The sequence below is a fragment of the Planococcus citri genome, chromosome 2 (assembly GCF_950023065.1).
Source record: "Planococcus citri chromosome 2, ihPlaCitr1.1, whole genome shotgun sequence".
NCBI classification, from domain to species: domain Eukaryota; kingdom Metazoa; phylum Arthropoda; class Insecta; order Hemiptera; family Pseudococcidae; genus Planococcus; species Planococcus citri.
The window spans coordinates 13,485,984-13,507,603 of record NC_088678.1 but is presented as its reverse complement, the minus strand read 5'-3'; the positions used below and the strand labels follow the sequence as shown (position 1 = coordinate 13,507,603).

The 21,620-nt window shown below is 34.1% G+C and overlaps 1 protein-coding gene across 3 annotated transcripts in view; it reads left to right on the top strand.

Annotated features, from left to right (window-relative positions):
* Positions 1-863: 863 nt before the first annotated feature.
* Positions 864-21,620, top strand: part of LOC135834742 (zinc finger protein 3 homolog) — a 43,377-nt gene continuing 22,620 nt past the window's right edge. The window contains exons 1-7 of one of the 3 annotated variants that reach the window (XM_065348711.1): positions 864-1,150; positions 1,299-1,710; positions 1,783-1,890; positions 1,976-2,083; positions 2,166-2,273; positions 2,435-2,548; positions 6,847-8,491. In XM_065348711.1, the coding sequence (XP_065204783.1) occupies positions 995-1,150; positions 1,299-1,710; positions 1,783-1,890; positions 1,976-2,083; positions 2,166-2,273; positions 2,435-2,548; positions 6,847-8,081 (2,241 nt within the window). In that variant the 5' untranslated portion in view covers positions 864-994 and the 3' untranslated portion in view covers positions 8,082-8,491. Of the gene's footprint in view, positions 1,151-1,298; positions 1,711-1,782; positions 1,891-1,975; positions 2,084-2,165; positions 2,274-2,434; positions 2,549-2,869; positions 3,611-6,846; positions 8,492-16,433; positions 16,549-21,620 lie in introns of those variants that run through there. The other 2 variants (XM_065348712.1, XM_065348714.1) reach the window with 2 other exon arrangements.

Genomic DNA, 21,620 nt, shown 5'->3' with positions numbered 1-21,620 from the left:
GATATTTTTTCGCAGATTGAACCTATTTCTTTTGATTTTTGTAATTTGTTGGTAAGAAAAGTCATTATAAACAAATAATTTCACGTCATTTCACTGACAAATTGCAGAAAATCAACCTCATCACCTTAAGGATATCGTTCCTGTGTATTTCTTATGGGCTTTTGATGAAAAAAGCTTGACTTAAGGTGAAAGTTCCTTTGTTGAATTTTACTTTTTTCAGTTCAGAGTTCCTCAAATAAAAAAATGAAAAATCAGTGCTACCAGGATGTTTATTTTGAAAATTAGCAGGAAAATGATTGCAATAACCAAATGTTCTCTTACCTCATCTAAAACTATCAAGTGTACTTGATAGAATGCTCTTTAAAAATTAAAATGCGTTTTCTGAGAAATCAACTTTCATGTAGTTACGACCTTTTCCTAATAGAGCAACGAAGAGCTTTAAGTCCACTGGTTGTAATATTGGAAATTTTGGCTAGAAATTGAGTCAGAAAAGTTATTGATACGCTGCTCACAGTTTGAAAAATAAATTCGAAGACGAAAATACTTAAATGAGAAAATTTAACAAACCTGAATGCTCGAGTATTCCTCTATATAGTGCTGAAGCAGGTGTTTCTGGTGTTCGGAATGGTTTCCGGTCATTTTTTCCAGTGTCAGATGAATTCAATTCAATGTTTCTGATTCTTTCGAAGAGACGAATTGTTTCAGCAGTGTTTTACTGAAAAAAAATATAATGACATTTCGATTTCGACAAAGAAATTGAGTAAAGAAACAACTTCCTTTCTTTATTTTCTTTTACAATTAATTAAAAATAAAAAAAATAAAAATTCTAAATTTTTTTCTTAGAATTGTTAGAAATGGTCACACTGGCGGACCACCTGGGAAACGTGTTTATTTGGTTTTGTTGACTTATCTTATCTAATCATCAGAGAAAAGGAGAAGGCAAAAGGCATTTATTCTATTCCGGGAACATGCGGTGGTCTAGTCCAGTCCTTCCATGAGAGAATTCCAGTTCTTTATCAACATTATTTCATTTTATAAGTTTACTGCTGGACGTTTAAACATTGCTGTGAGTGCTGTGAATGTGAGTTTATGCTCGAATCAATTATCTTCACGTTGTATTTACTTCACATTTGTTAATCTACGATCAGGGGTAAGTTGGTCTCACTCTTCAAGACTTTACTTTACTAAATATCTTCGTAAATGAACTAGAATACATTGTAATTTCACTACTGTAGAACGTGGCGTTTTGTTTCATCATATATGAATCTAACATCAATTTTCATGTACTGTTTGTGCAGAAAGAACCGACGACGATGAAAATCACGAAGAAACAGCTAAAAAATCCTAAATTCCTGGAGAGTTTGAGACAACCGATAATACTCTTGACAGATTTTAAACGCACTCCTCAAACGTCAAATGAGCCAGACACGTCGATAAAACATCCGATAGTTCTGCTTACGGATTTCAACCTTGTTCCTCAGAACTTCTGTCGACCAGGTACGTCCAAGAGTACGGATTCGAAACATCTTGCTGGGAATTTCACTCGACGAAATACGCCCAAGAGTACGGATTCGAGACGTCTTCCTCGGAAATTCACTCGACGAGATGAGTCCAAGAATATGAAACAACCGGTGATTCTCCTGACTGATTTGAAACATCTTCCTCGAACGTTAGTTTTGCCAGATTCGCCGAATATTAGTTTTATAAATGGTATTGATTTGGTTTTAGTTTTGATGTAATTCTAGCATGAAGTAGTTGTACTAATGCATGATATGTTTATAGGTCTTGGTGAAGTAAGTCCACGTGAATGTATAGAAGAAGGTGATATTTCTCAGACTAGACATGATACCATTCAGACGATAAATGAAGAAAATATTACCCAAACTGAAGGTGAATAGCCGTTGAAAGCATTTTTCAACATTGTTTACTGATTTATTTAATTTCGAAGCAGCTAGTAAGTGCCTTTGTTTTTCAGATCTTGGCAGTACGAGTACTCGTGAATGTATAGAAGATGATGATATTTCTCAGACTAGACATGATACCATTCAGACGATAAATGAGGAAAATATAACCCAAACTGAAGGTGAGTCGTTGAAAGCATTTCTCAACATTGTTTACTGATTTATTTAATTTCGAAGCAGCTAGTAAGTGCCTTCGTTTTTCAGATCTTGGCAGTACGAGTACTCGTGAAAGTATAGAAGTTGAGAATACTTCTCAAACTAGTCATAATTCCGATGAGATATTCGATGGAGAATCGATGAACCGTACCGAAGGTGAATATCTAATCTACGTTTGTTGATATATTTCAAAAATATTGTAGCTTGGTATACGAGTACTTGCATGAGTTTGAATCTTTGATACTGTGATACGATGCAGTAAAACTCATCTTTTAATTACCGGTTTTATTTAATTTGGAATATTATGTAATTTACAGATAATGATGAAGCAATTATCGATAAAAATGAACGAAATGAGAAGAACCAATCAAATCGTAGCGTAAATGAGATGACGAGTAAATCGCTGATTAGCCACGCCGAAGTTGAATATGGTGAGTTTTCTTCATTATTGAGTATGTTCTGGCTTTATTCATCTCTCCATCGATCGCCTATTTACTAAATAACATTGCCCATTGCACAATGCACATTGCACAAGATTCACCTCACGTAGAATTGGTCATATTTCTAGAATAGGTATTTTGATAATGGATATTAATCTGGGTGATATTCTGCATAATGAACTGTAGAGTCGAAATGATAATGAGGTTTTTAATATTCTTGTAAGATACTCTTCGTGTGTGAATTTTACATTCCCTATCTACGCTTCGTTCGTCTTACCTGCGGTTTTCTACAAATACATTGTATATTTCTAGATGGAACCGATTTTGGTTCATGCGAGAACCCAGAAACTGCTATAGCCAAAGAAACGCAGCCGCTGAAGTGTGGTTTATGCTGCAAAACTTTCTTATCTTGCGATGCTGTGCTTAATCATGTTTTTAATTGCCTCGACCACTCGAAAGCTTGCACGAATAATTTCATTTTCACTTGCACTGCATGCAGTATGTTCTTTGTAAGCGAATCAGACCTAGAACTACATTTAATTCATCACGATAACGTATGTTTAGCTTTAACTCGATGCTAAGATATTACAAATTCCGCTCGTAAGAACACCAAAGTGAGATTTATTGTCGTTGTTTGGTGTTACATAATTTTCTGTCACAAAAAATTGATCTATTAAATGGTGTTGAAGCACTCGAGTGTGAAATACTCGTATTTGTGAAGTTGGTTTTCATTTGAAAGTTCTGAAAACTGGTACAGATTGTTTGTAACTAATGACGAGAAATTCTTCAATTGCAGCTAGTCTAATTTCAAAAGGAATATTTCCTAGAGTCAACGCAAATATAATGCATGATTTGTTTATTTTAGTAAAACCAGTTTAGTGAGTTGTAACGTAGTTTTTAAATTTATCCGTAGATATTTTTTGGTGTTGGATTTTTTGTTTATTTTTAAGAAAAAGTTCAACGTGATTTTATTGACTAAATTCTACAATTCTACTACATATATCTCGTGCTTCTTGAATCGTTTTATAATATAACTTTTGAGGATCTTGCAAACGTGTTTAATTATTTACCTGCTTTGTCAGAAAACTAAGAAACGATTTTTCTAGTCTGTAGGTGGTTGTCGGATGTCAACTACTTAAACAGCTAATATGTATTGTTGCATGCCTTATTGATAGTTCCAAAGTTCGCGAAAGGATGAGTCATCTGTGGTGTAAAGTGTGTTTGAATTGAACTTTACACCTAGAATAGAATTTGAAAAAGTCCAGTATCCAGTATCAGAAAGAATTCGCGTACTTCTAAACAATGGAATTGGTTGAAACGAGTCTGAATGTACTGAAGTTAACAATAAAAAGTCCACCATTCGTAGTTCGCTGCCTTCTTTCAACCAATGCAGCAACTCGAGCAACACAGATGTGAATGAGATTGCGTACTTTAGACATTTTAAAAATAGATTCATTGTTACATTTTTGAGGATATTTTTTTTTGATGGACTGATGCTAATGTTTTGTTGAAACTCTAAATATTGTGATTCAATTGAATTTTTACCTTTAGTCGGGGGGAGGGCGCATAAGGATCACTTGGACCCCCTGCTGATCCGCTGGGACAACTTTTTTCTTAAAGGGGGAGTCCTAAGGAACATTTCTAGCCCTTGTCCTCAAAAAAAAAAGTGGCCCTACTTACAAAATGGTGGCCATTTTGATTGACAGGTCAGCCGAAATCACAGATCTTGCGTTCCAACATAGGACCTGCATAAAATTTTTTAAACCGTACAAAGGTAGATTGAAAGAGCAGGTAAAAATTTATCACCTGTCAAAATTTCGAGTGCTAAAGTGCCTTTTTCGATTTTTGGTGAATTTTTGAAAATCAAATTTATGCCAAAAATGAGGGGGAAATCAAAATTTTACCAAATAGACCAAGACAACTGAAATTTAGAATATACCCTATTTTCAACCTGCGAAATCGATTGGAAACTGTTTCAAACCGTTTTAAGCAGTTCTGGAGCCTCCAGCAGATTTTTGAAACTTAAAATCTCACAAAATGTCATCAAATAGAGTTGGAAAGCAGAAATTAATGCTGGAAACCAATTTCAATACGCTGTGAAGTCGACTGCAGGTAAATTTCAACTTGTTTTGGAGCCTCCAGTGATTTTTTCAAAATTACTGGAGCCTCCAGTGGATTTTTTAAACTCGAAATTCCCACAAAATTTCATCGAATGGGGTTAGCAAGCCGAAATTTAATCTGCAAACAAATTTTAACATCCTATGAAGACGATTTCAGGTGAGTTCAAGTAATTTTGGAACCTCCAATGACTTTTTGTAAGGTTTCATGGCGTTTTTAGGAACATTCAAATTTCCAAAAAGTAGCTGGATGCTTCAAAACCACTTGAAACCACTATGCAGTCGACTTCATAGAAGTATTGAATTGAAATTAGTTTGCAGTGTAAATTTCTGGCTTCCTAACTCCATTTGATGAAATTTTGGGGAAATTTCAAGTTTCAAAAATCTACTGGAGACCTCAGTAATTTTCAAAAAATCGCTGGAGGCTCCAAAACGACTTGAAATTTACCTGCACTCGACTTCACAGCGTATTGAAATTAGTTTGCAGAATTAATTTCTTCTTTCCAACTCCATTTTGATGAAATTTTGTGGGAATTTCGAGTTTCAAAAATCCACTGGAGGCTCCAAAACTAGTTGAAATTTACCTGCAGTCGACTTCACAGCGTATTGAAATTGGTTTCCAGAATTAATTTCTGTTTTCTAACTCCATTTTATGAAATTTTGCGGAAATTTCAAGTTTCAAAAATCTACTGGAGGCTCCAGTAATTTTCAAAAAATCGCTGGAGGCTCCAAAACGACTTGAAATTTACCTGCAGTCGACTTCACGGGGTATTGAAATTAATTTGCAGAATTAATATCTCCTTTCCAACTCCATTTGATGAAATTTTGTGGGAATTTCGAGTATCAAAAATCAACTGGAGGCTCCAAAACGAGTTGAAAATTACGTGCAGTCGACTTCACAGCGTATTGAAATTGGTTTCAAGTATTAATTTCTGCTTTCCAACTCCATTTGAGGAAATTTTGTGGGAATTTCGATTATCAAAAATCCACTGGAGGCTCCAAATCGAGTTGAAATTTACATGCAGTCGACTTCACAGCGTATTGAAATTGGTTTCAAGAATTAATTTCTGCTTTCCAACTCCATTTGAGGAAATTTTGTGGGAATTTCGATTTTCAAAAATCCACTGGAGGCTGCAAATCGAGTTGAAATTTACGTGCAGTCGACTTCACAGCGTATTGAAATTAGTTTCCAGAATTAATTTCTGCTTTCCGAATCCATTTGAGGAAATTTTGTGGGAATTTCGAGTTTCAAAAATCTGCTGGAGGCTCCAGAACTGCTCAAAGCGGGTTGAAACAGTTTCCAATCGATTTGGCAGGTCAAAAATTGGGTATATCTCATATTTCGGCTTTCTAGGTCAATTTGGTAAAATTTTGATTTTTTTCTCACATTTTGGCCAAAATTTGATTTTTGAAAATTCACCAAAAATCGAAAAAGGCACTTTAGCACTTGAAATTTTGACAGGTGATGAATTTTTACCTGCTCTTTCGATCTACCTTTGTAAGGTTTAAAAAATGTCGTGCTAGTCCCATGTTGGAACGCAAAATCTGAGATTTCGGCTGACCTGTGAATCAAAATGGCAGCCATTTTGAAAGTAGGCTCACTTTTTTTTTGAGGACAAGGGCTAGAATGCTAGAAATGTTCTTAGGACTCCCACTTTAAGAAAAAAGTTGGCCCGGAGGATAGGCAGGGAGGTGCTAGTGATCCTTATGTAAGCCCTCCCCTCCTCCCCCCCCCCACTCCCGACCAATATGGATCGGATAAAAATTGATTTTGGAATTCAACTTTTAAGGTTGCATTAATTCCAAAATTAATTGTAAAGAGTCAAAAGTCTGAAAAAACGTCAAAATTTTTCATTTTGTGAGACTCGAATACCTAGTAAAATTTTTATCAATAATTCATTGGGGAATTTTACACGACCTTGAAGTTGTATTTGATTTTTTCTTCGTCACCTTCGCTGCGTGATTCATACATATCTCAAGAATAGTATATTTATAACTCACTTTTTAGTTTTTCGCACTTATACTCGCACTAATTCACCAGCTTGGACTATTTAAAATGGCGCTTTTGCTCTCAAAATTCAATTTGACAAGAGCTTATCGCAATATAAATGGGTTACTAACTTGGCCAACCTAAATTACGAATTCATACCGATGGAAACTTTTAAATTTCAGATGAAAATCCTTCTTCACGAGACAGTTCTAATCCATCATCAGATAAAATCCAAGTCAACAATACCCTGAAAAAAGAATTCGTTTGCGATAATTGCTCAAAATCATTCGGATACAAACACCGCCTGCTACAGCATCTTCGCATTTGTATGAATATGAAATACCGGCTGACTAAAAAATACTCCACTTACGTTTGCAATCATTGCTCTTGTACATTTCATATGCGTACGAACTTTATTAACCATTTGAGAACACACAAACTCAGACCAGACTACGCGTGCTTGAAATGCAAAGCTACATTCAAGCGAAAAAGACACCTCAGTCGGCATTTCATAATCCACGATCCGGATAAATCGCATCATTGTTTAATTTGTGGCGTTGGGTTCGACGAACAAGATGCTTTCAAAAATCACATGTCAATTCACCGTAAGGAATATCCCTTCGAGTGTGATTTATGCGGAGGTTTATTTAAAATCAAAGCCGCGCTCGCTTCTCATATAAAAATGCATTTCAATAAGACACACGAATGTGCAACTTGTAAAGCCAAGTTCCGAAAAGAAGAAAGTTTGAAATCGCATCAAAGGATACATTCGAACGAGAAATCATTTTCGTGTTCGGTTTGTAAACGTTCGTTTGCTGCAAGAAGATTGTTGTTCTTGCATATGAAAGTGCACACTGATCAAAAATTCGTATGCGATATTTGCAAAATGGTCTTCAAATTGAAAGAATATCTAGTTAGACATATGGCGAATCATTCTAAAAATAGACCATTCGCTTGCGCTCATTGCGATTTCTCGTGTACCACTAGAACAACTTTAATTACTCATTTTAAGGTTCACGAAGGAAAAACCAAGTACCACGAACTTCCGGTCTTATACCAGTGTCATTTATGCAGCCAAGGTTTTCGACTGAAGCCTCATTTGATTCTGCATGTGAAATTTTCGCATGGTCAACAGATGGATTTGAAGAAGCAGGAAAAACGAACCTTCTCGTGTGACATATGCTCGAAAACGTTTCATAATAGAAACGTTATAAGGAATCATTTTTTGGTACATAAAAAAGAGAAAACTTTCAAGTGTTCTAAATGCGAATACTCGAGCAATTGGCAGAAAAATTTTGACCGTCATATGAGAATTCATGATAAAATTTACGATTATCAGTGTGCCGGTTGTCAGGCTAAGTTTACACGAAGAGATGCATTAATAGTACATCTCCGATCAAAAGTTTGCGAAACCTAGCTGAATAATGTTATTTTTATACATATGTAGCATTCTTTGTCTGTTTCGTGACGATTTCTTATGCGCATCCATACCTACTTATTTTTAATCCATATTTTATCTATTTACTGCAATACTTGTATACTTGTTTATATACTTAGAGCCTTTAGGGGGCTGATAGTAAGGCAAGCTGTTTTATGTTTTTAATCAGATTAATTTTTTGGGGTTTTTTTAATGTTTGATTCTTTTTTTTTTTTTTTTTTAAGGAGGGGTTGTTTTTGTTTTTTTAACATTGGTTTTCACTTTTTTTGTTTTCTTTATGAATTGACGATTTTGTCCAGAATTTTTCTATCGCACAACTCATTTAGTTTAAACTTTTGTTGGAAGTCTTTATAAATAAATGCCCTCTTCACCTAATTAATCTTGATGTTTCTTGAAGAAAAAAGTGTGTTACCTAGTTTTAATGGCTCAATCTGCACTCCTGTAGGTATTATCATGTTTTAGTAGAAAAATTAAAAGGGTTTGAGTTTGAATTCTAAAAAATCGCCTCCAGAAAAATTGTTTTTTTTCTTGAAAACTCACTAAAATTTGTAAAACAGTACCTATCATATGAGTAAAAAATGATTTCACGACAATCTTATTGAATTTTGGCCATTTTCTAAGGGGAAAAATTTGAATTAATTTTTTTAAAGTAATTTTTCAAAATTCAATTCAACTGTTCAACTACCTAATCGAGATAGAGATGTGAGGCTTGCGGTGTGAAAATATTTTTTTGAGAGTTTCGTGGAAAACGTTGAAAGGTAATCAACTTTTGAACACTTTTCTGAGATTGATCGTTTTGCACTCAGCCCCTTCAAATCATGAAGTAGGCAAACATGCATACTTTTGCTCTGGATGGATTGCCTTTGTTACCAGTGAAAGGAGACCATTCTATGGTGGGACACCCTGTATATTTCTGTTGATATGATCATTGGCTCAAAACTAATCTCACTTTTTTCTGGATCAAAAATTTCAAGAAATGAAGTTGATAGATAGATTTATTTATTGATTATTTACCTATTGATTGTTTTTTGCGGACCAGTGTGAATGTCGCTATAACTCACAAACAAACAATATTACATAGGTACTTACTTGAATCATATCAATTATATATGTCTTGAGCTAATTTTGGCCATAGATGTCGATTTGAAATTGGTGTTGTTAGATGAGTTATTTCTTCAATTTCTCACATTTGATCAAGGCATTTTATGCTTAATAGCTGGATATGTTCTTTTATGGAGGTTAATTTGAGTTCTTTTCGAAGCTGGAGGTTGTGTACAAACCAGGGGCTCTTGGTAATAATTCTCATTATTTTGTTTTGAAAGATTTACATCTTCTTGATATTGGTGTTTAATATACTTGGCCATGTTATACTCATACATCCATGAGTTAAGATGGGTCTAAGTAAGCTGGTGTATATAATTTTTCCACGGCTTACATTGAGTTTTGATTTCTTGTTTAGGAGAGGATAGAGTAATCAAAGTCTTTGGTAAGCCAATTGCAATTTCTTCTCGATGTAGGTAGTGAAATGAAATTGTAAATCGAGCCATACACCCAGATATCTAACAGTGTCTGATTTTCATGGAATTTTGGAGTTATTGATTGAGATACAGTTTTGTGGCTGTCTCTTTCCTAATGTAAAGATCTTTGATTCACATTTGGAAGGGTTATGTTTGAGTTCCCATTCATTGTACCAGTTGCAGACTCCATTTACAGATGATTGTAATTTAATGATAGCTTCTTCTAAGGAGTAGTCTTGTGTTAGAAGGTAAACATTGTCTGCAAACATCAGTGCTTCACAGTCTATCGGTTTCAGATCATCACAGTATATTGTGTCATTCCGCAGGTAATGGGCCCATTTGGCCGATATTGAGTTTTTGGTGGGGAGGGGGGTGAAGTAGACCTCCGTAGCAATCATATGAGCTGGATAGAAGCCCATAAAGTGCAAAAAAAAACTCCAAAAAAATCCATAATTAAAAATTTGAAAAGCTCATTTTTTGAGAAAATCGCCTTCAAAGTTTTTTTCTGAAAAAAGCTGAAATTTCATGTAATCCCAAAACCTTCATACCTTGCAATAGCGATTTTTTACTCAATCTTTTCATGTTTATGAGTATTTTAAGCCTGAAAAACAATTATTAATAAACTAAAATTATGCATAAAAATTCATTACTCTTTTCAAAAGCAAAAAAAATGATTAAATTACATTTTCTGTCAAAATTCAACTTGTAAAAATAAAAATCATAAAAAAAATTTTTTCAACTTCATAGTTCTTCCTGAGGTGCGATTTGAACCCATACCTTCTGCTCTGCAATCCATTACCAGTGCCACACTGCTAGTGCTACACCTAGGTAAAACAATGTTTTTGAATGGTATACAATATACATGTTGCCACTGGCAACTAGGTGCAGTATAATTTGGTGGGTATTTTTTCAGAAGTCTTCAGAAATGAATTTACTGCAAAAAAACAAAATCGACCAAATGGGTCCTTCTTGGAAAAACTTTAGTTCCAATTTTTCTCTGCTTGGGGCGCACCTGCGGCCTTGATACTTTGTCACGTGATAGTCGCATATGTTCTACATCAAAATCCATCAAAACCTAAATTATCGATTCTCTCGACTTTTTCACTAAAAACACGATTATCTCGATAAATAGAAACGACCAAATGGGCCCATTACCTATGGAATGACACATGTGTATTGTATAGAAGAGGGCTTAGTACTGGGCAGCTATTCCCAGAATATTTTTGCCTCCGCAATCGCAATTGATGTAATCAAACACAATGAATGTAAAATATTGTGTTGTTTGGGTCGCCAAAAACAGGGTGTCTACAGGCCGAAAGAAGTACGAATTTATGAAGAAGGTACAAAATTGGAAAATGACCCAAAAAAAGTACGAAAAAACGTCAAAAACTTACTAAATTTTGAAAGGATTTAAATGTTAATTTGCCAACAAAATTACCTTAACATACCTATCCTCAAAATTTTCATTTTTTTCAAAAGCTTTTTCCCTCGCTTCACTCGGGCTAAATCATTATTTTCTATATTTTCTCAAATTATTTATTGTGTTTGGAAAGTAGTTAGTTTTAAACAAACTTTTCAAAATGTCATTGGTGGAAAAACTGGATTTTTCGTGGGCCGCGACATATTTGGGCCGATGACATAAAAACTGGGCTGCTTAAAAAAATTCTGAATGAATTTTTATGCTCAGTGTCCTGCACTTTGAAAAATGGGGGAAAAAATTTGGCTGATTAATTGAGGAGCCCAAAATTAGGGGCGCTGAAATGGGATATCTCGGTGGGCTACGTGGTCTTGGGTCCGGCCCATAGTGGTCTGTGAAAAAATCTAGCACACCAAAAATCTGAAAATTGGAGTAGGGGGTATTTTTGGGTCGCTGAATCCATTTTTGGAGTCCATTTTTTCCAAAACCCTAAAGAAGGCTATGTGGAGGGGGGTAAACTTCAAAATTTTCAAAAAAATCGTGTGAGATATCAAAAAGCATGTTTTTCAACCTCCTGAACACGTTTCTGAGGTTATTTTTACAAAATAGTTGAAGGGTGACCTAGGGGAGGGGGTAAATTTCAAAATTTTCAAAAAAAATTGTGTGGGGTATCAAAATGCATGTTTTTAAATCTCCTGAACATGTTCCTGAGGTTATTTTTACGAAATAGTTGAAGGGTGACCTGGGGGAGGGGGTGAATTTCAAAATTTTCAAAAAAAATTGTGTGGGGTATCAAAATGCATGTTTTTAAACCTCCTGAACACATTTCTGGGGCTGATTTTACGAAATAGTTAAAGAGTACTCCGAGGAAGGGAGGTAAACTTCAAAATGTTTTCAAAAGATCGTGTGGGGTATCAAAATGCATGTTTTTAAACCCACTGAACACGCTTCTGAAGTTATTCATGAAATAGTCTAAGGGTAACCCAAGGGAGAAAGGTAGGCAAAACTTAGCATGAACTGATTTTCTAATAGGTATTGGTGTGCCTTTATTGCGTTTCCTGCTGGAATATAGTGTGCTTACAACATGGACCCTTCATATGGTTTGATAGTACTTATTTTTAATGATGATTTTAAATCTGTATTTATTTTCAAGTTTTGATGTACTTCTACCTACTGGCGGTTGAGAATTGAACTATAAAAGTAAATATTTTTACTCAATTCTTTCACGCGCCTTTTGGATTATGTTACGTTAATCAAGTCTGGTCAAATAAAATTTCATGATTAGTAGGTACCACTGAAATGTGTGCCTCTACTCGTCTACTCTCACATGCTATCTCTACTGCTGAAAAGTACATTTTTATTCTCAAGGTGAATTTGATATTCATCATAAGAAGTACCAATTCATGAAATCATACCACTATCAGACTTACTTTTACCCACAAACCCTTTTTTCCTGAAAAATTTGATGATTTACAGCAGAAATACATCAACTTTGGATGTATTTTTCATGGTACTGCCCAATGTAGCAAGTTGTAGCAAGAAATAATAAAAGCATGTGAAAATACACATTTCAGCGGTGCTTTTCATGGAAAACTTTTTCTGGTCCCACTTGGCCCATGTAACATAACCCAATCTGTATACATTGAAAAATTGAGTAAAAGTACTTACATTTTTAGTTCAATTCTCGGCCACCAGTGCATCAAAACTTTAAAATGAATACAGATTTGAAATCAGCATTAAAAATGCTATCAAACTGTGTAAGCGGTTCACTTTTTAAGCATGATGTATTCCAGCAGGAAACACGACAAAAGTACACACTATTATCACAAAACCGGTTATTTCAAACTCCGCCCACTTTACCTAGCTCTGTAGCAATAATATTCATGATCAAGTCAACCAAACAAGCAAAATTGAATGCTTTGGACATTTCTACACATGTTCCCAGTATCATTTTTTGATATTTTTGACTTTGGTTTTTTCGATTTTTGGCGCGCTAGATTTTTTTACAGACCACTGTGCGGCCCTGCCCTGCTCCTTGTGGTACCCCAATGGACATTCTTTTTTCGTTTGATATTTATGTTCCAATTTTAATGACAAATGTTTGATCTTGCAAGAATGAGCGAATCATTTTTATAATAAGTATAAACTGGAATGTTGAGGTTGGATAGTTTTGAGAAAAAGTGACCAAAATTGAGTCTAATATTGTTCATCTTATACTGCTATGATATTCCTAAACCAGCTGATAATGAAATAGCAATGTTTGCTGATGATACGTGTTTACTCAGCCAAAATAATGATCTTCTAATTGCTTGTAATCAACTTCAAGCTGGTGTCAATGAAGTGGAACCATGGTTTGAACGCTGGAAACTTAAGCTAAATCCTCTTAAAAGTGAAACAAAAATATTTACACTTTGCAAAATCTCACTGACTCCAGACATCTTAATCGATAACACTGTGGTACCATGGAATATTTTGGCGTACACTTAGACTAGAAACTATCTCTCAAAAACCATATGGTTCTCAAATCACATGATGCCTACCCCAAACTACGTAAACTTTACCCTTTACTGAATTGTCGTTCCACATTGTCTACATTGTGTAGTCTACTTCTTTACAAAAGTCTCATCCGTAGCTCATTCCCAATGCAGCGCCGATATGGATAACAGCTTCAAAAACTAACAAACATAAGCTACAAATTATGCAAAACAAAGTTCTGAGAATCATTACAAACGCACTGTGGTTCCTCCGAAACAATCAGTTACATAATGAACTGCAAATAGAATCAATCGACGCCTCCTCTGGAAGACTTACTGAAAAATACCTATTCACCCTGGAATCGCTTGATGACTTTGAATCCCTACGGTACTTAACAAAAATCTTATGAATCGTCTTAAAACACATAAAAATCCTCAAGATCTTTTTTGATGCAATAAAACAATAATTCTTTCAAATCGTTATATTTGTAGGTTTTTATAAAAAAAATTTTTGCCTGCCCTCTTAAGTACCGCGTTATTATTGTATAAAAATTGATCGCCTCGTGTATAGCGTTTAGGCGCTGAGCCCAATAAATACATATTTCTTCTTCAAATTTTTGGCCACTTTTTTGTTATTTTTCAGTCACTAAAGTCTCTAAAAAAAATTAAATACTTAGTGGATTTCATGCCAGCATAAATCACCAAAAACAGTCAATTTTGAATTTTCAAATGTTTGCCAAAAATCGAAGAATGAAGTTGCGCAGCCAAAAATTTAGTTTTGTGGGTTTTAAACCATGCTCTTTACAAAAACCGCGGTCCCGTTCTAATCGGATGATAACACTTCAAGAGGATTCCCTTGTCAAGGAAAAGTAGGTATAAATTTGATTCAAAGTTAAAATAGTGTGCTACCCCTAAATCAAATATATAATTCGATCCTTTCGCAATATTTAAATATTTATTATCAAAATTGTATATAAAAACATCTTATGGTAAAAGAAAGTTTAAAAAGTTGGAATCTCAGTTCCCTAAATTGTTTTGCAAAAGACAGCTGTTATGAAATAAAGCTTCTCGTGGAAAAAAAACTCGCTGGTATATACTTTTTAACGCGGAAAAAGAAAGTTTATCTATCTATCGAAGAATAAGTTTTTTGTTTCGACGTAAACAAAAAATACGTAGCAAATAAGTTCAATGGCGAGTGGTGTGTTTATGGTTTTAGTTTTTTTCTTCTTTCCTCTCGAACGACTTCGCGATCGAATTTATTGTTTTAATGGAGCTCGAGAAAGAAAAGACTGAGAGAGAGAGTGAGTAAGGTAGACGATGTTCTCACAGACGACGAAAAGCGAAACATAAACCCATAAGTTACTAAAAGACGTACTTTATAATACAGATACAGCGCAAACTGAAGGTAAAAAAAAAATAAGTAAAAAGAAAGAACGAGCCCGGTTAGGTACATGTAATTTAAACAAAAGACGCTGTCACATTTCAATGTCAGAACTGCGAGTTACTAGTTTTGTAAGTTTGAATTTCCGTACGCGAAACAGTTCCAACCCCCGACGATTCTGTACAATAGAAAACGTAATTGAGAAGTTTACTGGAATATAAACCGATTACAATTCCAAGTAGACACTATCAACAATATTCTATTCATTTGGAACAAAAAATCAATGAATGGATATATCCTGCGGTTTGTACCCACAAAATTTTGCCCTATACGTTGTATTCATCCACCTTTATAAATACCACCTCCTGATCTATTCAGTTTTAATTACATTAACCTAACGTTGTAATTTCCTTATAACTGAATCCATTCTTACCAGCGTTTGATTGGTTTACAATGTAGGCGTGTCTATATAATATAAACTTACGTTGTTTCTTCGTGGGCCCCCGAAAAACTAGAAATTTTGACTCTTTTTCTTATAAATGTACAGACCCGAGTTACCTATGTAATCGTATACCATTCATATTGTATTTATTTGGTAAATTATGGTATATTATAGGCTGAACCGGATGTGGTAATAAAGTGGGTTTTTTCATTTCGTGTAATTTTAGACACGTACCTATGAAATTTCGCAATTGTGTTATTTTTTTCAAAAGAAATCATTTAGCAGCGAGTGGAAAAAGGTCAGATCGTGATAAGATATCTCAATTTGTTAACATGTCGTACCTTTTTTTCCCCTTTCTCTCTGGTATTATATCGGGACCTCTCTTTAGTCTTTTCATTGTAAAGATTGCAATTAATATGTTGAAGGGTGACTCGCGACTCGAACACGAGTACATTAGACGATGAAATTTCTCTCATTAAAATTATCACAAAATTTTACACCTCGAATAATTTGCGAATTTGAACCGCGAACGCGACGAAAGTCGATCGTATTCTGATATTGCTATATAGTGAATCCGTTATAATATTTTTTCAACTCTTTAAGGGGCTGTAAGATTATTCAATACTAACCACTTGCGCGACTAAAGAAGTAAATTCAATGCATTCTTAAAAACCGAAGGTTGTATTTTTTTTGTTTTTTAATGAACTGCCTTTTCCAATTTCTATCAATACACGCCACCCGCAGCGACTAAAAAATAATCGTATCGTTTACAGCTTTAATTTTACAGCTTTTACCCTTTAATAATTTTTAAATATTCGTGTAGCGACCCTTTTATAGTTAAAACACTTTTAAGGGTATTTCAAAACGTCGATTAGGTGGTTTACCAGTTATTTTTATCCTACGATGTGTAACACGATTGGAATGAATTTTAACGTTTTTTTTTCTTCTTCGATTGGTTCTTGTGGGACGTGGGTGGCTGGGTGCTCTGGGTGAAGCAATTTTGATGAAATTTTTTGGCGGAGGTTTGATTCTAGCGAGGAGTGATAATGAAGGGATACATTTTACGATTGTATTAATTTCCAATTGTTTTGTTTTTACAGATAGACTGCAGCAAGGCCAGAGGTTTTTTGATTGGATTCGTAATTTTAATCCATTCGGGATGATTCGGCGTTGATTCGCAAAATTTATAATCGAGATTTTTTCAACGTTGAAATGGTAAGTAAGTATAGCCTGCGTTTGGAAATATTTATTCTATACATTTCGGATCATTTATTTTATTTAAATTATTTAAATTACAGAAGTACCTACAAGCCCTGATTATTTTTGACCCCCCCCCCCTCCCTCAAGAAAAGTTGACTCGAAGAAAAATTATCAAGTTACTCGTATTTAACATCAATTCGTATGATTGAAATTGAAAAAATACTTTACATACACTTCTGGTAATTTTCAGTTATGGGGAGGAGGGGGGGGGTCAATTTGACAACATTTTATGACACTTTCTGCAGTTTTGACTAATCATAATTCGATTTTGGGAATTCCAGATTAATTCTTGGTAACTTTGACCAGTCTCTCCTGACCACAAAAACAACTCAAATTGAAAAACCCAACTCTGTTTTTTGGTTTAAACTATCAATTAAGCCTATTTTCAGCCCAAACACCACAAAAAAAAAGTTCAAAATAGTTGCGTAGTGTAATCTAAGTAAGCACTTGAGCAGTGTGTGCAAAATTTTACCCAAATTGGTCGTTTTCTGATGGTCCATAAATTTTTGATATTTTTGAGCGATTTTCACAATCAATTTTACAATTTTTATGATGCTTTCTTTGTGAATATTCATTTCTGGCTCTTTATTAAACATAGAGATCGTCAGAATTTTTATTTTGGCCTTCGACCATTATTATTTCATATTTATCTAATTTTATAACTATAACTAATCCAACTTAATTTTTATTTGTTTCAGGTGAGTACAAATTTCCTTCCAAAAATGATAGAATATGAACTTGCGTAGCCTTATGAGAATAAGTAACCTAATTTTATAATCCTTATGACTGAGAAAATTTACGTAAGTCAGTTCTACACCTGTGTCTTTTCATTTTCAATGGCAAATCAAAAAAAAAAAAATTCTAAAATCACGGAATTTGAAAATTAGATGAAATAATTGTTCGTCAGGTTTGAATCGAGGTGATCAACGATTTTGATTTTTAATGAATTTTTAAAAAATTACTAATTCTGATCAAAAATGGAAAAAAAATCAAAATTTTACCAAATAGACCAAGATAGCAAAAAGTTGGTGTGTGTCCTGTTTTCGACCCTCCAAATCGATGGAAACGGTTTCAAACCATTTTGAGTGGTAGTTCTGGAGCAACCTAGCTGATTTTTGAAAATTGAAATGTCCACAACATTTTACTAGATTGAGTTGTTGAAATGAAATTTACTTAGTACCTCATTTTTAATATGCTGAGTCGATTGGAGGTGGTCTCAGGCTATTTCGGAGCCTTCGGGTGTATTTTGGAAATTTCAGATTTTCTGAAAAGTGGTCTAAAAGCGTATTTTTTTTCAAAATACCGAGTGTCCAACAGGTACCCAGTGAAAGTAGTGATTTCAGAAATGGGTAGTGAGAGTAGTGAAAATGTAGTGAATTTATTCAGAACGGTGATGAAAAAATGAAAAACTTCAAACGCCAACAAAGATCTTCAAATTATTGAAAAAATTGATTTAAATTAAAAAATACTTACTTTGTTTACAAATTTTCTTCCAATTTCAATTTTTTTGAAAATTTTCCCGTGAGAAATTTAATTTTGTTAATTTTTTTGTGTGTGTGGTGGAAGGGGGGCTCCAGTGGAGAGCTTTCAAAAATTTGGTTGAAGAAAGGTAGTGAAAAAAGTAGTGAAAAAGTAGTGATTTTTTCAAAAAAATTCCATTAGATACCATGGCTTAAAAAAATGCCACAAAGTCACATTTTTTTACCGAAAAATTGACCAAAAAAATTCTCTCATAGTCAACAAAAATCGTGGTGTTGAACAAAAAATTCTTAAAAGTTGCACTTTTTTCGAAGAATTATCCAAAATTCTTACTTATTGTCAGAAATTCTAGCTTTTCAGCAATTGAAAAGTTTCGCTTTTTTACTTGAAGTTGCCAAAAATTACAAAGTATAAAAATCTCGCTTTTCGAAAAAATATTAATGCCAATAATTCTCAAAAATTGCCAAGTAATTTTAGCTAAAATTGTAAAATTTTTGCTTTTCATCAGGTAGGTATTTTTTTTTCAAAAATTATCTAGAAGCATTACCTTGTAAGTAAGTTTGCCATAAATTACCAAAAAATATCACTTTTTTGTCAGTAATTTCCAAAAGTCCTGCTTTTTGCTAAAATTGTCGAAGCCTTGTTTTTTGCCTAAGAATTTGTAAAAAAATTCTCGCTTTTTCACTAAACTACTAAAAACAATCGTTTTTTGCAAAAAAAATTCCAAAGTTATTTCTTTTTTCAAAAATTGTTCAGAAGTCTCGTTCTTTAGCCAGAAATTGTCAGAAAACCATTCCTTTTGTTAAAATTTCTAGTCTTGTTTTGTTTTACCAAAAAATTAGATTTTTTGCCGGAAATTGCAAAAATTCTTCTCTGTTGCCAAAATTCGTCAAAAAGTTTTGATTTGTCATCAAAAAGTTTCAAAATACTAATTCAACTTTTTAAAATTAAAAACCATTTCAATTCGTAAATGTTCTATAGTTTTTTTTGGCGACCTTTTTTCTTCCTAATAATGTTTTGCTCGCATTTCGTCGCTTTTTTAGCTACCTTTTCATGTATTACTTTTTCGAGCTTTTTTCGGTTACTTATAAGTTAATTGTTTTGAAAAAAATTGAGTAAGAGCACTGAAAATTTCACAAAACAAGGTGTCCAACAGGTCCTACTAGTCCTATCAAAGTCCAACTTTTTGCCCATAAGTTTTTTTAGTCCTCCTAAAGTCTTACTTTTCAACAATTTTATCCAAAAGTCCTACCTTTTTTTCAATAAGACTTTTTCAGATTTTAAATTCTTCCCCTCTTTTCCAGAATTTTGAACAAATTTTGTATGTAGAAAAGGGTTTATTTGTCGACTTCTTTAGATTTAGAATTACACACATTTTTGAGAGCTTTTGCTCTTCGATTCTTGCATAGAAAACTTATTAGTTGGGGGGCCCGCATAAGGATCACTTGCACCCCCTGCCGATCCTCCGGGACAACTTTTTTCTTAAAGAAGGAGTCCTAAGGAACATTTCTAGCCCTTGTCCTCAAAAAAAAAGTAGCCCTACTTACAAAATGGCGGCCATTTTGATTGACAGGTCAGCCGAAATCGCAGATTTTGCGTTCCATCATAGGACTAGCATAACATTTTTTATCGAAAGAGGAGGCAAAAATTCATTACCTGTCAACATTTTAAGTGCTAAAGTGCCTTTTTCGGTTTTTGGTGAATTTTCAAAAAACAAATTTGGCCAAAATATGAGAAAAAAATCAAAATTTTAGCAAATTGACCTAGAAAGCTGAAATTTGGGATATATTCTATTTTCGACCGGCCAAATCGATTGGAAACTGTTTCAAACCGTTTTGAGCAGTTCTGGAGCCTCCAGCAGATTTTTTAAACTCGAAATTCCCACAAAATTTCGTCAAATGGAGTTGGAAAGCCGAAATTACATAATTCTGCAAACTAATTTCAATACGCTATGAAGTCGACCGCAGGTGAATTTCTAGTCGTTTTGGAGCCTCCAGTAATTTTTTGAAAATTACTGGAACCTTCAGTAAATTTTTGAAACTTGAAATTTCCTCAAAATTTCATCAAATGGTGTTAGCAAGCCGAAATTTACTCTGCATGAAGTAATTTCAATAAAGTGGTTTGAAGCTTTCAGCTACTTTTTGGAAATTTCAATTTTCCTAAAAACGCCATGGGGAGTGTATAGTTCATTTCAGCTTTCCATCTCCATTTTGATGGAATTTTGGGGAAATTTCAAATTTCAAAAATTTACTGGAGGCTCCAGTAATTTTCAAAAAATCGCTCGAGGCTCTAAAACGACTTGAAATTTACCTGCAGTCGACTTCACGGGGTATTGAAATCAGTTTGCAGAATTAATTTCAGCTTTCCAACTCCATTGATGAAATTTTGTGAGAATTTCGAGTTTCAAAAATCTGCTGGAGGCTCCAGATCTGCTCAAAACGGTTTGAAATAGTTTCCAATCGATTTGGCAGGTCGAAAATAAAGTATATCCCAAATTTAAGCTTTCTAGGTTAATTTGGTAACATTTTGATTTTTTTCTCACATTTTGGCCAAAGTTTGATTTTTGAAAATTCACCAAAAATCGAAAAAGGCACTTTAGCACTTGAAATTTTGACAGGTGATGAATTTTTGCCTGCTCTTTCGATCTACCTTTGTACGAATTGAAAAATTTCATGCTAGTCCCATGTTGGAACGCAAAATCTGCGATTTCGGCTGACCTTTCAATCAAAATGGCCGCCATTTTGTGAGTAGAGCCACTTTGTTTTAGGACAAGGGCTAGAAATGTTCCTTAGGACTCCCCCTTTAAGAAAAAAGTTGTCCCGGAGGATGGGCAGGGGGTGCAAGTGATCCTTATGCGGGCCCTCCGAATATATTGTTCAAATTCAAGAAATATTCATAAATTTGAATCAGTACAAACTGCGAAGTCGACGAGCATATTTTTCAATGCCAAAAACTCGAGGAAATTGATCACTGAAAATCAAAAAGACCTTCCATATTCATTTATAACTTCAAAATTGCATCAGTGGAAATTCAATGGTTTCGTTCAATTTATATTCACGCCAATTTTTGAAGGAAAAAAAAAACAATTATTCTTGAACCCGGAAATCAAGAAGAGAATTTCGAAATTTGCAGAAATTGAAACTAAAAAAATTTCAAATTCATTTTGTTGCCGAAAAAAATCATGGAATTCTAAAAAATCGTCACATCAAACAATCGTCCCTCATAATCCAACTTGGTACCTTTTTACTGACCCTCCTTCTCACCCCATCATACATATATTCAGCTCTAAGGTTACCTCTCTAAACTGATGGGAACTTGATGAATGAAAATATTTGCAACATCATAGCAACTACGAGTAGGTATATAAGATCAATTTTGTAACCTTTAAAATCTCGATATCCAAAAAGGAAACCACACTGACCATCCTTCTCTCTAAAACCTTTCAAATTGACCAGTGACTTTTTTTCGTTATTTTACCTCCTCGCTGCTGCTTCTTTCTCTTCACCAAAAACATATTATTTATAGGGATAACACAAGATGTTATTTTC